Raw genomic sequence first — 24425 nt, forward strand, 5'->3', positions numbered from 1 at the left:
AAAACTGGCTGAACTGCCAGGCTTAAGGGACTGTGACCAGCATTACAAAGACTAGCTGAAGACCAGTGGTGTGCCAAAGTGCTGGATACTCGGTCCAGTACTGTTTAACATCTTCATTAATGATCTGGATGATGAGACAGAGTGCACCCTCAGCAAGTTTGCAGATGATACAAAACTGGGGGAAAGAGACTGATGCACCCAGTGTTTGTGCTGCCACTCAGAAGGACCTGGTCAGCCTGGAGAAGTGAGCTGAAACGAATCTCATGGAGTTCAGCAAGGAGACGTGCAGAGTCCTGTACCTGGGGCGGCATAACCCCATGCACCAGCACAGGCTGGGGACCCACCAACTGGAAAGCAGCTGGGCAGAGAAAACCCCGGGGGGTCTGGAGGACAACTTGACCATGAGCCAGCAATGGACCCTCATGGCAAAGGCGGCCAGTGGCATCCTGGGCTGCATCCTGGCAGAGCATTGCCAGCTGGTGGAGGGAAGTGACCTTTTTCCCTCCACTTGGCGCTGGTGAGCTTGGATTTTGTGTCCAGTTCTGGGCTCCCCGGTGCAAGAAGGACAGGGCAAGTCCAGCAAAGGTGCATGGCTATGATTAAGGGACTGGAGCATCTGGCACATGAGGAGAGGCTGAGACAGCTGGGAATTTTTGTACCTGGCAGAAGAGATGCCTTGGGGGGCTCTTATATCAATGTGTATTTATACCTGATGGTAGAGAATAAAGAAGGTGGAGCCAGACTCTTTTCAGTGGCGTAAAGGACAGTGCAAAGACAAGAGGCAATAGATTCAAATTGAAACACAGGAAAATTCCATTTAAACATAAGAAAAAACTTCTCTACAATTAAGGTGGTCAGGCCCAGAGGTTGCCCAGAGAGGGAACCTCTAGAACACTGTAAAGCTCCAGTGAAGTCAGGGGTCAGTGTTTACCTCTCATGGTATGTGATTAGGCTGTAGTATCGGCTGGAGTTCTAGCTGTCCCCCCAGACAGCTGTAGTTCATGTCTTTGGTTCTTTGGCATTGCTTAGGCCACGGGTGTTAAAAAACATGATGGTTTTCGGATTTGGTGGTGTCTTTGCAGCATCCCCAGCTAAAAATAGCATGCTTTGTAGGCACAGCTGAACAGTCTACTTTTTATCTCCAGTTTGACCTGTGATCTGGTATGTTTTTAAAACAGGGCACTGAATTTCTTATTCCTTTTAATCTGTGCATACGAATGTCAGTGTGGCTTTAAACTGTCGTTCTGTTCTTGCTCTAGTTAACACCTCTGAGAGGGACAAAACCAAAACTGTAGCTTAATTTTTAAAAAATTAAAAAAGAAAAAGTAGCTTTCAGAATGTTGAATAATCCAACTTTTCGTCCTGTCTTTCAAACTGCAGAATTTTTACCTGATATCCTGATTTTATTACTGACGTTGTGTTGGTTTTTTTGTTTTGAATGCTACACAGTGTGACTATGTGAATGTTCCAACCACTGTATTCACTCCTTTGGAGTATGGAGCCTGTGGGTATTCTGAAGAGGCTGCGGTGCAGAAGTTTGGGGAGGAAAACATTGAGGTAAATGCCTTAGTTTCATCTGGATTTTAAGTTCCCAATTTGTAAATTAAAATAATGTTATAATGTTAAGAGCTGATCAAAGCACTGTTCTGTATTCTGATGTAAGGGCAGTAGGTAGCTAGGTAAGTTTTTGTCTTCCTTGGCAGTTCCTAGGCATGCTATAAAAATAGTCCCCAATTCCAAGAGCTGTAGTTGCAAATAAGTTCTATTTTTGGCAAACTGGGCTTGAAGGTAGAATATTTGGTTTAAAAAAAAAAAAAAAAAAAAAAAAAGGCATTTCTTTGTGTCTGCAAATAGTTCAGGATAAATTAAAGCTGGGTATGTGCTAGAAGCAATACATTGGTTTTCATGTCAAAGGGGAGCTTTTTGTATCTACAGTGTGGCAAATTCCTTGCCATGGAAGGAATACTTTTGCTTTATAAAGCCAGACGTTGTTATGCTCATTTTACCGGCTTATTTTGACTATGCAAGGAGGTATGTGCTTAATTTTACTCACGTGAATGACCCTTTTTCAGTCACTGGGATTGCTGGTCAAGAGTGAAATTAGACATATGTAAGCACTTAGTGCCTAAGGCTGTTCTTAGAAAATACTCTACAGACCACGTTACAGAAAGCACGAGGGGAGGGAGTCTGACAATAAAATGAACTTTTATGTCCCATGAATATCACCTGAGGAGCATTACTTGGGGAAATAAGCAGATAAGTGGTGGCTCATAAAGTTGAGAACTTGTTTCCCTCTTAGCTGTGTCAATTATGTTTTTTGACTTGGACTGTGGAGAAAAGAAGTAAATATGACTTAAAATGGGAGTGTGTCAAGTACTGTTAACTTGACTGGAGGGCAGGGGTTTAAATTCTGCTTTCCCCACAAAGTTTCTGTGTGTGTTTATGTGTGTGTGTGTATATATATATAGCCAAATTTTTGTTATTGAGTCAAATTCTTGCTGTTACATGTGTAACACTGGACCGTTCTTTGTGGAAAACGCACTTCCCATTTTCAGAGCCATTTTTGAAAATTTGCATGCAGAAGCATTTGTATGGCTGCTAAGTCCTAATTTAGTTTGTTCTGACCTCTCTATCGTGTCACCATATTGGCTTTTGCAAGCTTCGGTAGGATTATTGAGTTGCAGCTGTCATTCAGACCTGTTAATTTTCAGTCGCACATAGTGATGCTTATAAATGCTTTGTAACCCAATTAATATGGAAAAAACATTGAGCTGTCTCTCGTAGTTTGTGAAGGGACATATTTTTACTAGAGTTGCGATCAATTAAAAACAACTTTCAAATAGTAATCAATCTGAGGTTAGCTTCGAAGGGGAGCTGCTGAGAGTTCTGGGTAGAACTGTGCCTCAAAACACCCTGTCTTTTTCTGAGATACGTGCTACAGAGGTGGGTGAGCAACCTTGTCTGCAGCTAGAAATCTGTCTGGTGATGTTGGCTGGGGCAGACAGAAGAGTGTGGTTTTGCTGTGTTTTTTTCAATGTACTTTCCATTTTGCAGCGATATACGATCTAAGAGAGCATGCAAAAAGCATGCCCTCATCTCTCCTAAACCCTGGCTCTGAAGCTATTTCTTCCCTTTTTCTGTTCTGAGAAATATTTTTGCCTTCATCCTGGGGTAGACTCACAGACAAATCCATGAGGGAAGCTTGTATGTGTCTAGTTTAATGAGAACATGGTGAACTGCATCCTGGAAGTGTAATACACGTGTGGCTTCTTGGTTTGTTGGGGTTTTTTTAATTATTGGATGACACCAGTGATTGTAGCGATTGTTTTGTAGAGGCTTCCTTCTTTGGCGTTCATCAAGGGGAAAGAGTCTCACCCTGATCTCAAGTATTCCAAATTCTACATGCATGGCTGGTTGCTAGTGAAGAGTTGTTAGCTAAAGGTTCATCCTTGTGCTGTGTCACAATTGTTGAAAGTTTTTACGTGTGTGATTTCCAAAAGCAATTGCAGTCAGTAGTAAAGCTCTGCCTTTGGAGGTGGACAAGGCAAACATAACATAGTCTGGCGGTTTTTGGAAGATAATGCTCTCCGCTGTGAAATTCCACACCTCTTTTAACCTGCGTTGTATTTCTAGGTGTACCATAGTCATTTCTGGCCACTGGAATGGACTGTGCCATCCAGAGACAACAACAAATGCTATGCGAAGATAATTTGCAATATTCAAGATAATGTAAGTGCATCTTTTCTTCCAGGGAAAACAGCAGCTATACATTCATCACAGGCACCATTGATACTACCACAGCTATAAATAGGTTATTTTTAACAAATTAAAATTAACTTAAATTTTTCTACCTTTTGAAATGTAATAAATGGCCCTTAGTAAAACAGAATATTCTGCCATTGGTGTATTGTACTTCTTCCATACGTGTAAAATAAGAAGTAGAAATCTCTAAGATTATTCATTAACTTTGAAAAGAGAGTGAGTCAATGCACGTCAAAATGGTTAGAATTTTTATCAGTTTATTGTATTCCCCCTCCCCAAACTGGGACAGTCTTTTCAGAGAGATTCTTCTCTCTGAAATTGAGGTTAGTCAGAAATCACAACTTGTAACCTCTGCAAATACACGTGTCTATAAAACTCTTGAGCTCGTTCTAACAGGATTAATGTATCTTGCCCGCACAAATCTCATTTAGGGTGATAATGCCAGGATTATCCTTGGACTAGGATAAAATTTCCTGGGTATGAAAATGTGCAGTACCTGCTGAAGCACAAGCAAAATTACTAATTGGTTAAAAGAATTTGTGTGCCGTTCTCTGAATGATCATCATCTGTTTAATAAAGAATTAGTTTATTTTAATAATATGAACTATTATGAAGAATAATATGCTGTTAAAATGTATTCCTGTTAAGATAGTGGCATAGAGTTATCAGTCCTAAAAAATTTTTTGATCTATTTTACCTATTTTCTTTAATCATTAGATACATATTTTATCTTCCTGCAGTCTTTCTAAGCATCCCGTCACAATTTTGTAAAATTTGCAAACCTGTCTGGTTTTGTCCATCTCTTTCTGGAGGAGTTTGCACTAGTGTGGAAGCTATTTTAGCTATTTTAGAACCCATGGTTACATTCCTAATCCGAAGTTACTTAAGAAAATGAAAAGGCTTAGTGGTGTTTTGAAGTGTTTCATTAATTTGTTTCCATGTCTTGTCCTGAAAATTCGGAACGTATTTAAACATCTAGGAGTAGAGTTGAAAGTTACCCCAGGTGAAAAATAGTTCAGTAACTTTTTAAAACTGTAGTTACCTCAGTTTCATTACTATGGTTTTATTTTTACATATGTCCTTATTTTTAAAGGAAAATAAGGGTAATTCCATTTTAGTTATTACTTAATTATAGCTTTTCTTAGTTAAATAAACACTGTGGTAAATCTCCCTCCTCAGGCTGACTGACAGAAAAATAACCTTTCAGTGTACTGAGTATATCCACACTCCCTTATGTGTGATATTTAGCGGGAGGAGCAGGTAACTTTTGATACCCAACTAGGCTGTATCTATGCTCAGCAAAATCTGATTAATGCCCTGAAAGCCACTGAAGCCCACAGCAGTTGGCATTTGCTAAAGGAGACTTGCTTTTCTTAGAGAAGCAAGCTTTTCTTTAAGAAAAGCAGGTCAAGTCAGTACAGCTTCTACTGTTGAGTGTTTGCTGAGGATATATGTGCAGTGTGACGTGTTTTGCAGTTGAACAGTAGTATGGAGGTGAGAAGTTGTGAAGTAACAGTATTGTCCTTGTAACTGGATGGCTTTCAGTTTGTTTTGCCAGTCTCTAGGTATATTCTCTAGGTATATTCATATTCCCAACGACAGCGAACACTGCAACAAGAGTAGTCGTCAGTTTAGTTCCAGTACGCTTCTTGCCACATCTGGTTAGCTCTGAGCTTTACCTTGTGGCCCTTTCCCATGAGCAACTATCGAACTGCAAGTTCTTCAGTAGATACGCACCAGGTACCCACCCAGCACAGGCCCTGATGTTGCAAACCTTTGCGCAAGCTGCTCATCTTTACTTCGGCAAGCAGTCTGTTGGAATAAGTGGAATAGTTTGCCTGAATAAAATTTAAACGCGTATTTGTGATTTGGACATACACTATGATCAAACATAGGCCATGGTGTGTGTTAAATTTGCATGCTGTTGATGTAAACAAAGGACTCCGGCACAAAACTTTGTAAGGAAGCCCATTCTTGAGTTCCTAGTTGAATCTTTTCCTTTACGGACAGAGAATAAAATTATACCCACTATTTCCCATCTGTTGGTGCTAATGATAGTTCACATTTGTGTGGTTACATTAATTTGTGGTATGTTTTGTGAATTGATGAAATGATAGAGTAAGAAAATCTTACACGTTATCTAAAGAGAACCAAAGGCATGACTGTGCTTGTATTTGATTACATTTGGTTTTTAGGAGAGAGTCATTGGTTTCCATGTCCTTGGTCCGAACGCTGGAGAAATCACCCAAGGGTTTGCAGCTGCTATGAGATGTGGGTTGACAAAAGAGCAGCTGGATAGCACCATAGGAATTCATCCCGTCTGTGCAGAGGTTTGTACATGAAGTCACTTTGTATCTCAGTTTTTGTAGAATTCTGGGCTACGGTGTTGGAAATCTGAATAGCAGAGCTCTGTTAAAGAGGTCAGAATTTGGGGGAATGTAGGAGGGAGGGAAGGACAGGAAATTATCTTTTTTTAATATTTAGAAATCTAACTTTTATGTTTAATCTGGTATTATTGGGTTTTTTTAGTGTGTTAATTTGTTAAATGTTTACAGTCTCCCCTAATCCAGTGCTCCCTCTACTGGGAAGTACCGAATTTTCCTCCCGCTCAAAGATCCATTTATAAAGGCTTCAAATACTATTTCTGCTAAAGTGGTTGTCAAAGCTAATTTTTTTTTTTTTTTAGATAAGTGTCCTCAAAATAGGTTTATAAACTGGTGCTATGGAAGGGGATCAGCTACATGACAATTATTTGTATTAAATTCTACCCTTTTAAAGATCTCTCCTTTACTCTCACAGGACTTGACTTCTGAAGTAAAGTACACAAGGTCGCACGACCATCTTTTTTTTCTTGTGCTTGTCTTGCAGTTCCTCTTTAATGAAGGGCTTAGCTTTCTCCACTTAGTGGGGGACAGCTTCTCCCAGGTATAAATCAGAGATGCTTCCCTGATTTTAGTAGTATTAGGGCCAGTTATATGAACTGAGGATCCCGGCAAAACCTGTCTATCACTCCTTTGGGTCTTTGCACAGAATTGGTGTTTTTTACCTGCATGTGTGTGGTAAAAGGGAGCACCAGGATGGTGGTCTGCAGAAGTGAAGTCCACCGCTCTTGTTTTGCGTTTCCGAAGTGATACAGTATAAGCAATATAATAGGAGCTCCCTTAATGGAATGGACCGATAGCAATCTGAATCACCTTGAAAGCATCCGCAGTACAGATATGGTTTGGGTTTTTTTCTGTGGTATCATCTAATGGTGTTCTTAGAAGGCCTTGAAGAGGGGTAGCAGGTCCTTACCTTACCAGGGGCCCTGTGGAGCGGGAACTCCGAGTGAGGCATTCAAACCTGTGAACTCAAGCGGGATATTAGCGTATGCAGTGTGAAGAGAGGATGATAGTCATAATTTATTCTGGACATCTGAGCTGCTAAAATTGAAACTGAATAGAATGATGATTAGGCATAATTTAGGGAGGTAATTTCAGATAATCATATTTGTTTGAGTGGGGGAGGAAGAAATTGGCTCAGGAGAAATACGCTATTTAAAAGCTCCAGGGAACAGCAATCATTTTTAGTGCCAGTCTTCAGAAGGTTTTTTTGTGCCTGTTACTTAATTTAATCTCTTCAGCAGTAAACAAAAATCAAAGTGCAAGATGGTACTCTTTGATTAAAAAAATGCTTAAAAATTGTTTGGAATTTGTGAGGACTGTGCATATTTGGATGAATAGAATGATGGGTAATATCGGCATTATTTTTATCTTACATCCACGTAAAAACTGAGAAAAATGAAGTCTGATCTCAGTAGGAAGGGACAGTGTTGCGAGGTCAAATGCTGACATCTTCACTGACATTAGTGCTAATTCATTCCTCAAAGAGTCTCCTGTGAAACATGGTATTACTCAACTTGAAGAAGACTGTAAGACCGAGGGTCCCATTTCTCGCTGCTTACAAATTAGAGCCACATTTCACTTGTTTTATTTGAGCAGCATTTTGTTCTGCAGAAAACATGAGTTCTGAATGGAATTTCTCGCAAAGCAAAGCACATGTAAGCGTGAGCCCGGAGTTGGTGGGACTTCAGCCTTACAGAGGGTTACCTCTCAGCCTAGACTGTACCGCACTGCTGTAAATACAGGCGCGTATAATCGAGCATCTGTGATGAAGAGAAAGTGTCTTCTGAAGGCTGGGATGATTATTCCAGTTAGCTAATGACAGCTTTCCAGCCGTTGGATCTAAGGTTTTGCCTTCATTTGAATAACTAACAAATTCCATCAAAACCCCACCTCGTGTTTCCAATAATTATTAAATTACTCCCAGCTGGCTTACTGGAGTTAGGGAGTTGTGTGGTCCCCACAGCCGTTGGAACTGGCTGGCACACCCAGGGCTTGCAGTCGGGCCAAGAAAAAAGCCGATAAATTTGGGGCTTTTTGATCTTTGTCTTTCAAAGTGAAATAATAATGAATGGAGATTCCCATATGTTGTCAGTCTGTTGGATCACAACTGCAGAGTTAGAAGCCCTGCCTGAAGCCATGCACCGTAGTTTAAATATATTGCTGTTCTTCTGCCATATGTATTGGGCATGCTTTTTTCTTCCTGATTTGTGCGTAATGCTTTACATGCTTATAGAAAGTGGAAGAAGTATATAATTTATTGATGTTTTCTGAAGAGCTGTAGCAGCCTTTGTGCAGCAAAGCTTCTACTTAGAGAACTGTAGGGCTTTCAGATCCCCATTATCTTTAGATACTTCAGTGTTATTTGCATAACTGAAATGCGTATATACTTTATTCTGTGCTAAGTTTATTCTTGCTGAGAGATGGCTTTGATGATAGCTAATTATTGCAACTTTGAACCATTTAGATAGAAGTGGGTTTGATTTCCTTTTTTGCTTTCTATATTATATCTATGCAAACTATGCAATTATTTGCATAGTAAAGTTCTAATATTGAACAAGGTTTTGTAGAATTTTTATTCGTGAATTTTGATACCTTATAATTTTACAGTAATTATTCTCAAATAGGTTGTTTTCTTTAATGTGACTTGAAAGCAGAAAAGATTGGACTTTTTCAAAAAAGATTTACTAAGTGTTTCTTAGCCCTTGTCCAGAGGATACTGATCCCAGACGTAATAACTGCGTCAGCAATCAGTTCTGCATTTCTGTAATATATAGAAAGGTATAGAGGCAAAATTTATGTTCTCTGCAAATGTTGTAGCCTTGGGTTAACTTCACTTGCCCAACAAAGAAGTTATCTTTGAGCCATAAAGACACTTATTTGTTAGGCGTACAGACGGGAGTTTATTACTGCTGAGTTCATTCCCACTGTAAAAACTTAGGAGCGTTAAGACAAAAGGTGGTACAAAGCCATGTGACTTCCTTAATTCTTTATTTTCCACTGTAAAAGGAAGACCATAAGGTAAATGAAGAGAACAAAGGCTATTTGTATGCATGGGTGTTGTTTAGTGGCAAGGATTTTAAATGTATGTCTTTTCATTATTATTTTATTACTTTAAGAAATGACTGCGGGTTTGAACATTATGCCCAAGTTGATCTTCTAGAAGAGAAAATTCATTATAGCCGTACTAAATGCTGTCTGTCTTTCTTTCTCTGAAGATATTCACCACTCTGACCGTGACAAAGCGTTCTGGTGAAAATACCCTTCAGGCTGGATGCTGAGGTTAAAGACCCCCATTCTTGTTATTGCCAGAGACTGACTTTCATCACAGCGGCTGACTTGTGCGGTTCAGAAGAGAGGTTTTGGGATAAGTCATCCTCAGTCGTCTGCAGAAACGTGTAGATCTTAACCGCAGCGTTCCCTCATCCGCAAGAGAAGAGCACTGTGGGAGTTGGTCACTTGCGGTGATTGGCTGGCAATTAGCAATGCAATGGGAATATTGACTATGGAGCTGTTGCTTAGCAGGGCATTTAACGAATGCTTTCATGAAGTCATAGCCTGAAGCCTGCATTGTCTGGTGGGCAGTGACGGAAGAACTGCTAGCGCAGCTGGACAACAGCTGTTTTGGTTTGGTTTTATTCCTCTCTAGTTTCTTACCTGAGCAAAGAACTTCCGAACTGAAGAATATTACCACAAGTTCAGATAATTGTGTAGTGCCTCTGTGTACTAGGTTATAACACAGCAATTGGAAGGTCTCCTCATGAGCGTGCATTTTACCAGCTCACATGCCTATGGAAGGGAAATTGTATCTACATGTCTGATCGTGAGGAAGAAGATACCCTTGGAAAAAAGTTTAGTACCATCTAGAATAACATATTTCTTGGCTTCCAGACTGACTCTGTTGTGAGTTTTTATTTTAGAGAAACTTATTTGTGAAAATGTTCTCCTTGGTGAGAAAGGAAAATACTTTTTCTGAAGGCCTTGTTATACAGAAGGGTTGTTTTTTCCCCCCGACAGTAACAACTGTGCATATAGCACAGATGTGATCATCTTAGCTTTATCTTGCAGCTTATGTGATCGTAATTAATCCAGTTTGGAACAGTCAGATTTCCAATGTGGAATGAATTGTACTTCCAAGAGCTCTGTGCAACTTTATTCGTTTTGAATAAATTCTTCCTTTCCAGGTGAGCTATCGTATGCTGCACCATTTCAGGTCTGAATTGGCCACTTTGGACACAGCAGTACTGAGACTTCCCCTCGGATTAGTTGGCCTGTAGAATAAAAAAAAAACAACAACCACCAAACAGCCTCCCCCCACCCCAAACAAACAAGCAAACAAAACCCTCACCCAACCTCCAGAAACCAACAGTGAAAAATCTTTGATGTAGATATGGCCTAAAAGCTGTATTTAGTTCCATGTGTGTGTTGGTTTATATTTAATTAAGAAAACAATACTTTTAAAATCGAGGTTTCCATGAAAAATAACTAATTATTGGATATTCCTCCTGTGCTGGATGAACTGCATACATATTTATCAAGGAATGGTAAAAATGTCTCTTTGTAATGGAAATTAATGTGCTTTTTGATCTGGTTTTTCATTTCCCTCTGTTTTAGCAGAAAGGTTCAGATTACTTTTATTAAATGGTTCTTGGGAGTTTAGCAGTGTGGTGGGAATAGGGGGTAAATTCTCCAACCCTCTGGGCAATACACCTTATGCCTAAATTTCTACCTGGTAACAAAGTCATGTATTTCTACTGAGATTTCTAGATTAAGTTATTTTTATAAACTTGTACGTAACTGAAGGATTTCTAAATATGTTTTGTGTGGTATCAAGAATGGTCTGTGATGGTATTTTTCTGGCCAGTTTATTAAATAAATTGAATATTTGCACAAACAGGTGATCATTTTGATGCCTCTTCCAAACAAAGAAGCCAGGTGATAGCAAGACAATGTGTGGTTTTTTTAAAGGCCAGAAGAGGGCACCTTGATAAACCCAGCTGTGATTTGTCTCAGTCTTTGGAATTTTGAAGGTAGATCCTTCTGGGAGAAACAGGGTTTGGGGCTATTTTATGTGCATTTTTTTTGCATGTCAAATGTATGAGAAAGACATATTTAAAAGCAAGAAATGAATTGGGAAACCGACCTTCCGCCGTTTGCACTAGCTGCTATCTACGTAACTTCGAAAACCCCAGGAGTACAAGTTGCCGAGCTGTTGAAGAGCAGAACTGTTCATATTTAAGCACACACACAGCACCGTTCTCAGGCAAGTCTGTAGGAAAGTCAGATCTTGGAGCGTAGGGAATAAAGACATGTATGAGCTTGGCTTTGCAAGATTGGACCCACATGTATCTGTTCCTGTGGGTCGTGTCGTCACTAATAATCTGCATTTTTACACTAGTGACTTACAATTCAGTGTTGTTGGTTTTAATTACTTTTGTTTTTACTTTAAATTTAAAACTGGAAGGCTTTTTTTTTTTTTTAGGCTTTTCCTTTTCTTTCTCCAGAAGAAAAACATTTTCAGGTGTGTATTTCTGTGTCATCTGGGCATGATGATAGAGATACATAGTATATGATAAGATCACATAAGGATGTATTAAATGCCAAAACAAAGTATTTAATGTTTCTATCAAATTAAGCATGCATTTGGTAATGCGTGCTTTGGTGGTATATACTAGAAAATGTAGTAAGTTAAGCAGCTAAAATTCATCAGTTATTAACTTTTTTTTTGAACTCTTACCAGACTGAGAATTGTCCTAAGGTATTACAGATAAAAACGCAGACAGCAAATTTCACAAACTCTAGCAGGAGAATTAGTAGAGTTTCACTGGCAGCGCCGAGAATTACTTTTTTTTTTCTTTTTCCTTTTTTTTTAGGCTTCCCCAACCCCAACTGATCCATTCCCCTGTTACCCCTCTCGCCTTGGGGTGAGTTGTTGGCGCAGCCCTAACTTTCCTGTAAGTCTTGTGTTCAAACTTGCATCCAGGCTTCCTACCACCATACGGTGGAGCAGGACCAGCTTCAGAGGAGGTGGATCTCCTGAAGATGTCGTGGGCACTGGAGGTTTCACAGTAAGGTAGGTCTCTTGCTGTGCCTTGGCAGAAGACCTTGCACTCATAAAGCCTGCTAAGGATTGCGTCTCCGGCCGTGCCACTGCGGCACATCCCTTGCTCTACGATGCCACATGGCAGCTGGTGGATGACTGTAGGAGAAAAGCCATGGCTGTGTGCTGCTGGTGCACGCCGTGCCAATGCAAGAGTGTGAATAAGGGGCCAGATGGTTGAGTCTTTCACGTGAAACTTGATAGACTCCTCTCAGGTCAAAATGCGGTATAAATGTTTGTGGTAAGATGGCAGCTCTGCCGAGAGTGAAGTTTGAGAAGCAGTTTCTCTTTGTAGACTGGCTTCTCTGATTGCTCAGTTATCCTTGACGTGGGATGGTGTGAGACTGCTTTCTTGCCAAGGCCTATTTGGCCTCCAGACATAAATTAAACCTTAAAAAAAAAAAAAAATCAAACAGAAAGGAGGTACCGAGGGATCTGCCGCACCACTCTCCTTGCTTCTGCATGTGCAAAACAGCAAAAGGTTCCTGAGAGATTCCTGTCCCAGAGGCAACGGTTGTGTCAGGATGGGGTTTTGGTTCGGGGGCTGCCGGCAGGGAGGCGGGAATGGAGCCGGGGCTTGGGCATGGATGAGAGGGGGTGGGAAGGTGTTGTGTTGGGGCTGTGGTGTGACGTGGGGAAGGGTCGTAGGTGGGGAAAGGCGAAGACAAAGTGAAGGGCAGCAGCAGCGATGCTGTCTGTGAGGGGAGTAGCAAGAGGGCTTGGGTGGGGGGGAAGGTGGCTTAGAGCCTTCCCCAGGGACCACCGAGTCCAGAGAACGCGGGAGGGTCTCCGCAACGGGCCCACCCTGCAGGGATTGCAGGAGCCTGTGAGTCTGAACCACGCGTTTTGCTGGGCCTGGGATGTTGCGACCAAACCCAAAGGTGTCTCCAGAAAGTCCTTGTCGCCTGAGGGCCGGGGGGGGACGCTGCTGGCTGCCTGCAGCGGGACGCTCCTCCCCCTCCCCATGCTGGGTGAAAGCTGCCCTTTTGGAGGCAAGGGAACGGCTTTATTCTGAGGGACTGAGAGGCCTCGAGGCGTCTCGGAGGCATCATGGGCAGACGGCTGCGCCTGGGGACTTGCTGCTGATGTCTAGAGGAATGGCTGCATCTGTTGAGGCAAGATGCCCACGACCTGCTGGCCTACCATCTCGTCCCGGTGGCAGGCATGGCCTGTGGGCTCCCAGGCTTCGCTCAGCCCCAGGGGGCGAGGGTCCGGCTTGCCCGTGAGGACAAGAGGAAATGGCCTCAAGTTGCGCCAGGGAAGGTGTAGATTGGATATTAGGAACAATTTCTTCACCAAAAGGGTTATCAAGCATTGGAAGCGGCTGCCCAGGGAAGTGGTGGAATCGCCATGCCTGGAGGTATTTCAAAGACGGGTAGACGTGGCGCTGAGGGACATGGTTTAGTGGTGGTTTTGGCAGTGTTAGGTTAATGGTTGGACTCGATTTTAAAGGTCCCTTTCAACCTAGACGATTCTATGATTCGCTCCACTACAGAAACTGGTGCCCAGGGATGGCGGACATTGCTGATGGGCAAGTCACACCTCAGTGGGGAGCAGCTGCTCCTCCTGCAGGGACCTGGGGAGTCACCGGGTCCGGGGACTCATTTTTCCCCTCGCGGTGTGTTCCCTGTTTCCACCTCTCTCACTCTGCTCCAGTGGTCCAGCCAGAGCTCTGCTGGGTTGTTGGAGTTTTTCTTTTTATGTTGGGGAAAAATTATGTGTTTGTTTTCCTTTTGTTTGCCAAATGCTCCTGACCCGTGTTCTGTTGGACAGAATTTGACTTTATGCATACGATTTATTTTTCATTCAATAGCCCTTTTTATCTCTCTCATCCTGTGAAATCTTCCTAGTTACAGACTTGTCTGAGGAAGTTCTCCCACAGTGTTTTTACCTCTTAAGCTGACACACAGGGAGATATATATCAGGACAGAGAGGGAAAGCTTTCCTTCCCCTAGTAAAGCTGTGTGACTGGGCTTGCTCAGGACCACGGGTGACTCCTGTCCTGCCCCACTGCGTTGGCTGACCATCAGGTGCCTGCAAGCCATTGCTTTATGCCAGGGAAGCCGTGCTGTGGCCAGACTCCTCCATGGAGCATCCTCTGCTGCTGAGCCCATGCCCTGCTGTAGCTGGCCACCATGGGCCTGGACAAATGTCCATCCCCAACTTTAGACTTTAATGGGAGCTGACCTGGGCACATAGTGAGAAATCTGCTGCTAAAACCCAGCTGCTTCTTTCTTCTTTATACGCTTGTCTCAGCGAGCACTTCTTTTCATGAAAATAGGCTTTACTCTGGGTTAGGCACAAAGTAAATCAAGCTCTGCCTAGTGCTTGCTTTCAAAAATAAATGGTAAGACATTTAGCCCAAAGATCTGATTTCCCTTTTAATGTCAATGTAAATTGACAGGCAACACCACCCATAATGAGAAGTGCGCGTGTGCAGTGCGGTGGGATGCGAGGCAAACAAAAGCAGTGACTTGCATTTGTGTTTGACCCCAAGTTGGTCTTCCCACTTTGGGGCTTATGCTCCATTATATCTATATATATTTTTACACACACACACACACACAGAGAAATATGTATGTGGGCTGTGGGATAGGGCAACTCAAGGTCTCTCCAGGCAAATTTTCCTTTGGTGTCACTTTGGTGTGGCTACATCACGGAAAGAAGGAAGATCCCGGAGGGAGAAACTGCATGACACAAGTGAGCGCTGTTTTGTGTTGTAGTGTAACCAACCGCCTCTTGCGAGGGGGCTGGTCATCCCAACACCGCTGGCGTAGTAAAAATCAAAGCACACGACTTGTAGTAATTTCCCCTGGGGCGCAGCAGAGGGCACGGCAGGTCAGCGCCGTGGTGGCAGTGGCAGGGGGGATGCAGAGAGACTCGCACCGTCTTTGTTTGTGTTTTTCTTGGCTCTGCCAACCCTGTTTCTCCCTTAGCTCGACAGCTGCTAAGGATAGCCACCTTAAATTAGTGGCTTATGTTTGCATTAAACTGTTAAACGTGCATTGGTCACTCCCAACGCCGCACAATGAAACTGCTGCTCATTGCACATTTATAGCTTAAAGAAGATTCCTCGAGGTTTCTTCTCGGTTGCAGATAGATGGGTAATACTGATTGCACAAGTGTTCGTTTTGTTTTTTCTTAGGGCGGCATTTTCTATATTTAAAAAGAACCTCAACGTAGCTGAGCTGGATTTCACAGCTTGTGAATCACAGGCGTTGCGTCTCTGGCAGGAGTCGTGGATTTGGATGTTCTAAAGTCAGGCTGGTGCCTGCCCCTCAGGGGCTCAATCCAGGCCCGGCTCACCAAGGCTGCTGCGGGCACGGGGGGCTCGGTGCTTCAGAACGGGCAAGAGGTGGATGTTGATTGTGTGGGCTGAAAGTCCCTATTTCTGCACCTTGTTCCTGTGGTCCTGAGTTGCACCACGTTAAGTGTGTGTCATACTGAGGGGTGAGATGTGGGGTTTGGTTCAAAATGTTTGCTTCCAGCAGCAGGATTTAATTCCCTCCTACCGTGGAGCTGTCTTTCCCCCCACACACACTTCATCATTAGCTTCTCATTTAGACAGGCTGAGTAATGACCGTTGTAACTGTATCCCAAGCACATGCAATGTCCTGTCCACTTGACCCAACACAGTGGAGCGTTTGTGGAGGCAGGGCCAGGAATCTGTGGTGTCCTTGGCTGACACGCTGGTCTCGCTTGGTTCCACCTCCCCATCTCCTGGTCCACAGGCTGCATCATGTCTCCGCATCTTGTGTGGTGGGAAACTCCCCTTGAAGGGATGTGTTGGACCAGGGTCAGCTCGGGATGGGTAGAAAGGTGTCCGTGTCTGAGATGAGCAGTATTCCCTGAGGGCTTCAACACTGGACTTGTGGGTTATTTCTGGAGGACGTTTGGGGGCAGAACCTGTCCTGGGGCTGGCACAGGTGAAGGCAGCCTCTCGGGGCTATCTCTGCAGGTAACTTCACTTCAGGACCCCTCTGAGCAGCTCTTACTGCAGGGCCAGAGGAGAAAACGAAGCAGAGATACGGCTAACCCTGTTAAATGTGTTATTTCAATGAGTGTGACAGATGGGTATCAGCCTATGTTTATTTCTCCGCTATCTGAGGTACAACATTAAAAGAAAACAATGGAAAATATGTGTGAGCCATGGCTCTGTGCTCAGACAGCTATTGGGCTCGGTTTAATGCCTTGGGCCAATTAAAGCACAGTCGTTAGGCTGGGACACTAGATGGGAAATGCGTGGGGGTTTGTGCCTGCGTGCCTTTCAATTTAGGAAGATAAAAATGAAAAATACATGTCAAAGCAAGAGCTAAACTCTTGACTAGGCTGGAGATGTGTACATGAACCATCAGCTGGGTAGGCTCTGAAGTACCTTTGAAGGTAAAGTCATGGTGGAAATCAAAGCAACCTGAAAAGAAAACTGGTGGGGAAGTTGCCATAAAGCACCTTAAAGTGATGTCTCTGTTTCAGACATGCTGCCTCCTACAAATTAGACAGAAGAAAAGAGATGCACTCAGGAAATGTGAGATGCTATTGATTTTCTTAGAACAAGAGGAATGGTACCGACTCCAATTTAAATCTTGCAGAGCTTTAAAACTCTGTGTTGATACATACTTACTTTTGCTTTAATCCAATTCTCGCTTTTCTCCCTTTGTTTCCTTACCGAGTTTTTGCTGTTTCAGACTTGTCTTGGGGAGTTGTCCTAGCACATGCTCTTAGCAGTCCTAAAATCCTAAAACCTGTGGGAAAGGCAAACAAGGAGCAATGAGTCACCATTTCTCACCGTACAAGAGCTACGGCTAAAGCAGTCAAGGAAGTCTGGGGTTTTTTTTCTGCATTATACATAACTAAGTGGAAGTCACGGCCACAGGATGTTATGGTCTAAAAATACACCCTTGTTGAAAAAGAGACTAATCGTATGCACGCAGGATGAGAGGTTAGTAAAATAGTGATCTGGCTGTACCTTAACGGTGCAGGATGCCCTTAAACCACTGAGGGCTGGAAGCTCGGGTGGGAGGAGAACCTACAGGAAGCATCACTGTGTGTATTCAAAGGGGGTTTTTTGTACAACCTTTAACTAATCATCTTGTCCTGGGAAACAGGATAGCACATTAAAGGGACCTATGGCATAGGCTCTTCGTGCTTAGTATTCCTCTCCTTGGGGTCTGGTTTGTCCAAGCCTTTCAAAATGTATTTATAATTCCTTGGTCTTTTTGAGGCTCAAACTTTGCATTCCTCAAAGCTTTCCCCCCAACAAGTTCTGCCGTGCTCCCCGTCCTGGGGATGGATTGGAGGTGGGGGTGATGTGATGGCTGAACCACAAAGGTTTCTACTTGGGCCTGTTCCACAGAGATACCTCCTGTCCGCTCAGACCTTTCTGTCCCTCAGATGACATCTTCACTTGCCAGTTCCTGGGGTCAGCATTGAACTTCCCAAGTTGGGACATTGCCACAGGAGAGCCCACCTTTCAGCCTCTCTCACCCGAGCCAAGAGCATGTCTTTTAGATTGTCCACGAGCAGCCTGAAGTAATAAGGGATGAACGTAAACTAAACCTGTGCAAATCATATCAAAATTTAATTAAATATCCTCCCAGGATATTTTTAATAGTTGAACTAAATTGGTTTAAATGGCATCTTTCATTCAATCTCTGCAATGCGCAATACTGACAAGGCATCTCTTGCTTTTTCTTTTAGGTATAAAATGAAGCATTTTTGAGTGAAGTGTTTGAGTTTAAAAAAGATTTGTTTCCTATGAGGCTTACTGTTAGCCCTGCGGTTTATGCGCAAGGTGTTTTGTTTCCATTTTGGAGTTGTCCTGGTGTGGCACAGACGTTGCAATGTGTGTGTGTATTGTCACTAAAGCGTGTCCAGTTCTCTTCCAGTGGTGCCGTGAGTTGGATGGACGACTCCAGCATGCAAAAATGGCATTATCCTGCCCAAGATCTTTCAGACAAGAGAGGTGTAACGCTTCCTCTACATGCAGATGGTCTACATGGCTGCCAGGGAGTCCGCTGTGTACCTTCCCTGATTGCCGACATCAGCCACCGTGGACACAGAATGGTTGTAATAATTGTCTCTGGAGGGCGATTTGTACGGGAATCTGCAAGCTCAGTTACCTATGGAGCTCACCGCTGACATGCTTTTGTGGAGAAAGGGGCTCTCCCCAGCTGGCCCTGTGTTCATCTGTTATTCAGTCCGGTGGGTTTTCTTTTTCGTCTCTCTCCCTTTCTTTCCTGAACCAGGAAAAACCCCACCAAAACAAAAAAGTGAAGTAAGTTAAGAATGAAACCCATGAAAAATACAAATTGTTAATGGGGAGCTGTGTTCTGCCCTGTTTTCATTTCCCTCAGGTTAATTGGCTGCGCACTGAAATGGCTCATCAAACAGCCAGATGAGCAGCAGAGGAAGTGATGGAGTGGGAGGACAGGAGAATAGGGTCAACGCTTTTGGTGACAGAAATAATTTCACCGCCAGAGAGGGCAAAATTCAATGCTTAACACCTGTGGAGTGGGAACTTCCTTCTGTATCTTGGCTGGTGAAATTCCAGTACATCCCTGTGTAATTTTAGTTCTAAGGAAGACTTATTCTGTCATAGTGGTTTGGAAGCAAACTATTTAACTTGAACACTGTTACTCTTTACAGCTCCAGGATAGTGTGGGTGGGCTATCTAGAGCCAAAATGACTGTGTCTCTGCGGCCTAACGGCTCAGTAGCTCGTTTGTTTGAAAGCTCTTCCACACAAGCTTCTTGACTCCATAAGGTGTTAGTCTCTAAATCTGCACTGCTCTAAAACAAAAGCAAAATAGGAAATCTCTACTGTGTGCAATTAAGGCACCATCTGTAATGAGCACATCTCCTGCAGAGCAGAGGTTCTCATTCTTGAGTGTTGGTTTCCTACCACCCAGCCAAGGGACAGGTGGTAGGTTTTTTTGCTGACTTGGAGTGCAGGACTCGGTGGCCTTGTCCCACACCTTCGAAGAGATGGTGGTGGTGTTCACAGGTGGGGCTGGCCGCCTCTGTTCTGGGACACCAGGCTGCAGGGTAGGCAACCACAACGGCAACTCAGTTGCTGCAGAAATTCTGTGCAGTTTGGAGATTTCTGGAGAGTTGTTGGAAATTTTAGCAGCTTGTTTCTTCATGATTTTTTTTCATACTCGCTTTTGAGCCTACAATCCCACAGATACAGTCTTTTGGTAGCATTTGTCCCTCTCTCTGTGTGGGTAGAAGTATAGAGATTTATGGATTAGTGCTCAAGGAGAGACAGAGACAGACCTAGCTTGCCCTTGAAGATCTTTGTTGCTACATTTTAATTAAAATTTTATCTGAATTTTACATGACATGGGAGTTTGACACAGAGAACCAGCTTCATCCACTTGATCCACACCCGTTCCTAATCACCAAACTTGACAGCAAATACTCAGAGGACGGTGTCATTTAGTAGAATGTCTTACTGAGACTATCAAGATTTCTACCGCAAAACTGCTTTTTCTTTCAATGGCACCAGTGGTATAAAACCTACACAGTTGGTATAAAACCTACACAGTTGGGAGAGGACTTCTCTCACGCCGAGGTGAGTCAGAAGTGGAAACCATTTAAACACAATGCAGATTTCTGTATTGTTTAAGTTATGATCCCAGTGTCAGCCAAGACCCTAGTTGGCCTGGCATATGACAGTGCCAGTAGCAGCCCAAATTTCTAGTTCATCTTGTACTCTCTGCACAATTTGGGAACTACAGATGCAAGTGTGACAGGTGAGATGTCTGGCTGCCTGGAGATACTGGTATCTTTCCACAGCTTACAGGGGAAGCCACCACTACCGCTTAAGATAAACAGCTACCATTTAAATGGCTAAAGACAAGACAAGACAGATCCCACCCCAGGGGATGTGAAGCCTCAGCAGAACTGACTGCTCTGGACTGTGATATAATGATATGTGTTTCAGTGGAGGCGGGTTTCTGTGCTCTGCGTGGGGATGAGCCGTCTCCATGGATCAGTTACTTAATCCTGTTAATATAAATAGAGAATTTTTGTTGTGATGGCACCCACCTCATTCCAGCTGGAATTAAAAGCTGTCACTCTGGTGGGCAGACAAGCCAAGTTACAAATGGCTACAGGAATTGATTTACCTCTCACGTAAGGCAAAACTCTATGTCACAACAGAGCATCGTGCAGAAGTACCCAGCTCCCTCTGAATTACCCCTGCTCCTCGGGCTGGGCAGCGTGCTCAGCCAGCCTGGCTGTACCACTGCTGCCACCCAAGTCTGAGGCTCTCAAAGCTAACTTTGGGGTCTCCGCTCGGTGCTTCACTGTGCTGTGTTGACCTTTTCAGAGCACAAGCGGAGCTGGAAGAGAGGACGGGCTGCGGTGTACTGCAAATAGGAAAACCACGTCCTCAATCAGGCAAATCAACGTATTGATTGCTCTCGGCTACATCGGATATGGGATCTGACTCCTGCCGTGTCTTGCCCTACAGGCGGCACCCAAGGGCTGACCCTACATTGATCCCTTCTAGCCTTTCTTTCCTTCAAAACTTTATAGGATTGTTAGTTTGTTGTTGCTCGTAAGAGACAATCTTTTCTTTTAGTGGACTCTAAAGACCAGATGGTTTAAGCTCATATCACTTGCTAATTAAAGCCATAAAAGTCATGACCAACAAGCATAAAATTGTACACAGGCACCCAAAGAGGGTGAGACTGTACTTGCCAGTTTGTGCAATTCAACATGCATTTTAAATCACATCTATTAATAACCAACTTGCTTACAGAAAACAGACCAGTAGAGGAGTTTATAACTTCAATAAAACTTTACAGAAATCTTTTTTGGCTTTTTCTTACCTTTCTCTTAACAAGCCACTTTAGGAGCACAGCAGAGCTGTCATTATTAACTTGCCTGAAAATTGCTGAAAATCACCCATGGTACCTGACTCTCTGGTATAGTTTTATATTGGTGTGTTTCCTACAAGAAACCACCAGTTTAGTAAAAGTCCAGAGTGTTCCTGGCATACAGACAAAGCGTTCTGGGAGTACATAGGCACTGGCTACCAAAGGCAGCATCCCACAGGCAGCATCCTCCTCTCCCTCCAGGAGCCACATGGAATTAGAGCTTCATTTGCTTTTGCATGTGGAATTAGAGCTTTGGTTACAAAATCTATGAAATAATTCCGCTTGAGTGTTAACTTAGCAGAATGAAATCTTGTTTTACGGAGGATATATTTGTATCTGTTTTAAACAATGCTGCTTTTTCAAAAGACAAAAAATAGCATTACTATTCAAAAGTGGAAAGTGACATTATTATTCGCAGTGGAAAATGTCGTTGCTGCACTGATAGCTGTTGACAGGTACTTGTCGTGGTTGTGTGCTGTGATGTGCTAATTATTCTGAAGTTCAATCAGATGGCATTTTGTGTTTTCATTTCAACTGTAAAAACACAGTATTTGTGACATGTTGACAAGCGCGTGTTTAATTGCTCCATGGATATCTTCCAAGCTCATGTGTTTTCCACTTACTTTGTGAAGAAGGATGCGTAATTAGCTCCAAGGCTACAGGGTACATTGCTCATTATTGTATTTTCATTTCCTCTGCAGCGATAAATACAGAATGATGACAAATATGAAAACCCATGGTTGATGCTGAACGCTACCTCAACTGGGTTGCAAAGGTGGAGATTCTGGCTGATTTTGCAAATCAAGGTCATGAACCACCCATGGTGAGACCCTGTCGTCCTCCTCAACTTCTCTCTGCCTCACTTCCCTTCGCAGGTCTAGAGCCGAAAGGAAAGGATCCAAATTAATTACACATTGAAAAGGTCAACTAATAATATGTATCTAGGGACTGACTTTGTTATTGCTCCAGATCATATCTTTTGTCTTCCTTGCTTATTTCTTTGTGACTGTGTTTGTTTGTCTCAACAGTGTCAGGGTTACGGTGTTCAGTGATGAAACAAGCCAAATGTTACAATCGCTGCAGTCCAGCTGAAGGCAAATGTATTGGGCAGGTGTAACTAGAAATAGAGCTGGGCTGTCTCTCAGTTGAACGTCGCTTTTCCCTGAACTCAAAGGGGTCTGGATATAAATATCACAGCTATTGACTCTGCAGGTACAAAAGGTACATCTATATTTAGATACCGAATCTTGACCCTAGTAGGAGATCAGGATCGATGTTTTCCCAATGGTATATGAGCTGTTAGTCTGCAGCTGTATGGGCCTGGACTCAGTGACTCAGGAACTGCCTTCTGGTCCTGCTTCTTATGGACCTGCCCAGTACTGTAAAGCATGGTAATGAGGCAATTAACAGAACACTGAACTCCATGTGAAAGTTATTTACAGTAATTCCAGTTTTCACTGGTGCTGAGAGGTGCCCTGTTGAATCCTAGCAAGGAGAGCTTTGAATAAATCTGATCACCAGGGAGAGACTCAGGAGGAAAAAAATAATCAAGATTACTTATCCTTCTTTCCTTACAAGGATATTCTTCAGTAGCTTATCCAAATCAATCAGAAGGCGGCGGCCTTTGGCTGCACACATGCATTAGGTTGGCATCAGTCAGGATTCATTACATGCAATTGTACAGAAATGGTAATTGTGATGCTTGGTTGTGTTTGTGGGTTTTTTTCCAAAAATGCATTATATGGATTGTTTTCAAGATGGACAGGTAGATCTCTTTCCTCAGTTAGAAAATAGTATAAGTGTAAATTGGGTTAATTATTTTTGTTTGCTTCTTGGTTAGCAGAACCCCTAAGCCAGTCCTCCAGACCCAGGAGTATTCACTCATAGGAACAGGGGACCAGCCCCAAAGCTACCACTCTGCAGCCTGCCTTGGTTTTGTCCTTTCAGAAACTGTCTAGATCAGAAGCATCAGTGTCCCTTGCAAAGTGAGAGCTACTTGTTGAGAACGTATGTGACCAGGAGCTGGTTGTAAAAATCATAGCTGTGGTCTTTCGCACTTGATCTGGAAGAACCAGGTACGCGTTATGACTTAAAAAGCTTCCTTCTGCTCTCCTTCCCGGCACCGTCATACCCCGTTGGCTTGGTCAGCTGCTCCCTGGTTTCAACCTGCCTGTCCCTTGTGGTGGTACATCAACATGCTCCATCACGAGTAAGTTTAAACATACCTGTTTGAATGGGAGATGGGTTAGGTATGGCTACGTGAAGGCGGGTCCAGGAGTTTGCCTTGTGTTTCTTCTGTGGTGTTCAGTGATAAAGCATTAACAATTTTAGGGCAATTTTAATGTTGAAGGACAGTTCTGCCTCATTAATTCCTGCTATATTTAGAATTCAGAACAGCCAAAGTGTTTGAAGGACCATTCAATCAAGCTTGTTCTCTTCTCCCTCTTCCCCTTTAACTTTACGGTTCCCTGCCTTTCCTTGGCTAAACCTCTTATGCTCCAAGGAAGCTGGGAAGCAAAGCAGGGCCTCATCTGAAAGGGACAATCTTTGGGCCTCAATTTCAGTATGCCTTCCCTGTAACTTCAGCTGGGGGACAAAAGGGTCTGCCATTCAATTTACAAGCTTACACAACATCACAATGAGTTTGCCAGGATCCTCCAGCAAAGAGTACGCAGCCAAGGTTTAATATTTATAGTCTAAATAAAAGTACAGGGGAAATAATTTAATTAAAAACTCAACAAAGAAGAAATTGGACATATTTCTCCTGTTCCTTTCGTTGCTGGTGCAAGGACCAATCACTGTGGTATGGGAGATATCCTCATCTGAGCCTTCTGCTTTTCTTTTGAAATGACCGTGAAGATATTCTGTTCTGCTTTTCTGCTGCCTAACGCTATTTCTTTAAAAATAGCTTTTCTCCTCATAAGACTAAGCCAAATGGTTTTGATATGTAAGCTCTTAACTCTGATACTTGAGGGAAAATGCATTCATTTGTTTTCATACACTGATATATTGGCAGTGATCACATTATGGATATACAAGCTACTCCCTGCTTCCCCCTGCACTGTGACAATTTTTGAGTATAATAGCTAGTGAAATGAGTATCTTGTGGTAGAATTAAGAAACATGAAAATAATTACCAGAGCAATTGCCGTGTCTCTCAAGTGGCATGTGCAGTTTAATGCCTTTAGCTTGTTCAAAACTGTAGTACAGTCTTAGTTTCCTGTATTGTGGATTTGCTTGTATTTATTATGAGACAAATAAGAAACTAACTCTTGTCATCTGTACACAAGAGTGATGC

At 43.0% G+C, this 24425-nt stretch overlaps 1 protein-coding gene and 1 long non-coding RNA gene across 3 annotated transcripts in view; both read left to right on the forward strand.

The window, feature by feature from the left end:
* TXNRD1 (thioredoxin reductase 1) overlaps nt 1-10331 on the forward strand; it is a 41125-nt gene extending 30794 nt beyond the window's left edge. Inside the window, exons 12-15 of the mRNA XM_063320945.1 lie at nt 1450-1557; nt 3634-3729; nt 5958-6092; nt 9362-10331. Coding sequence (XP_063177015.1) covers nt 1450-1557; nt 3634-3729; nt 5958-6092; nt 9362-9424 — 402 coding nt within the window. The 3' untranslated portion in view covers nt 9425-10331. The remainder of the gene's footprint in view (nt 1-1449; nt 1558-3633; nt 3730-5957; nt 6093-9361) is intronic.
* Nucleotides 10332-12080: 1749 nt separating this feature from the next.
* Nucleotides 12081-23306, forward strand: LOC134510309 (uncharacterized). 2 transcript variants are annotated; one of them, XR_010069554.1, is made up of 4 exons: nt 12081-12216; nt 18129-18444; nt 21829-21950; nt 22971-23306. It is a non-coding gene; the product is annotated as an uncharacterized LOC134510309 (long non-coding RNA). The 2 variants fall into 2 exon arrangements; XR_010069555.1 differs by lacking the exon at nt 22971-23306 and having other exon boundaries at nt 21829-21980.
* Nucleotides 23307-24425: the final 1119 nt, after the last annotated feature.

Source organism: Chroicocephalus ridibundus, chromosome 1 (genome assembly GCF_963924245.1).
Source record: "Chroicocephalus ridibundus chromosome 1, bChrRid1.1, whole genome shotgun sequence".
NCBI lineage: Eukaryota > Metazoa > Chordata > Aves > Charadriiformes > Laridae > Chroicocephalus > Chroicocephalus ridibundus.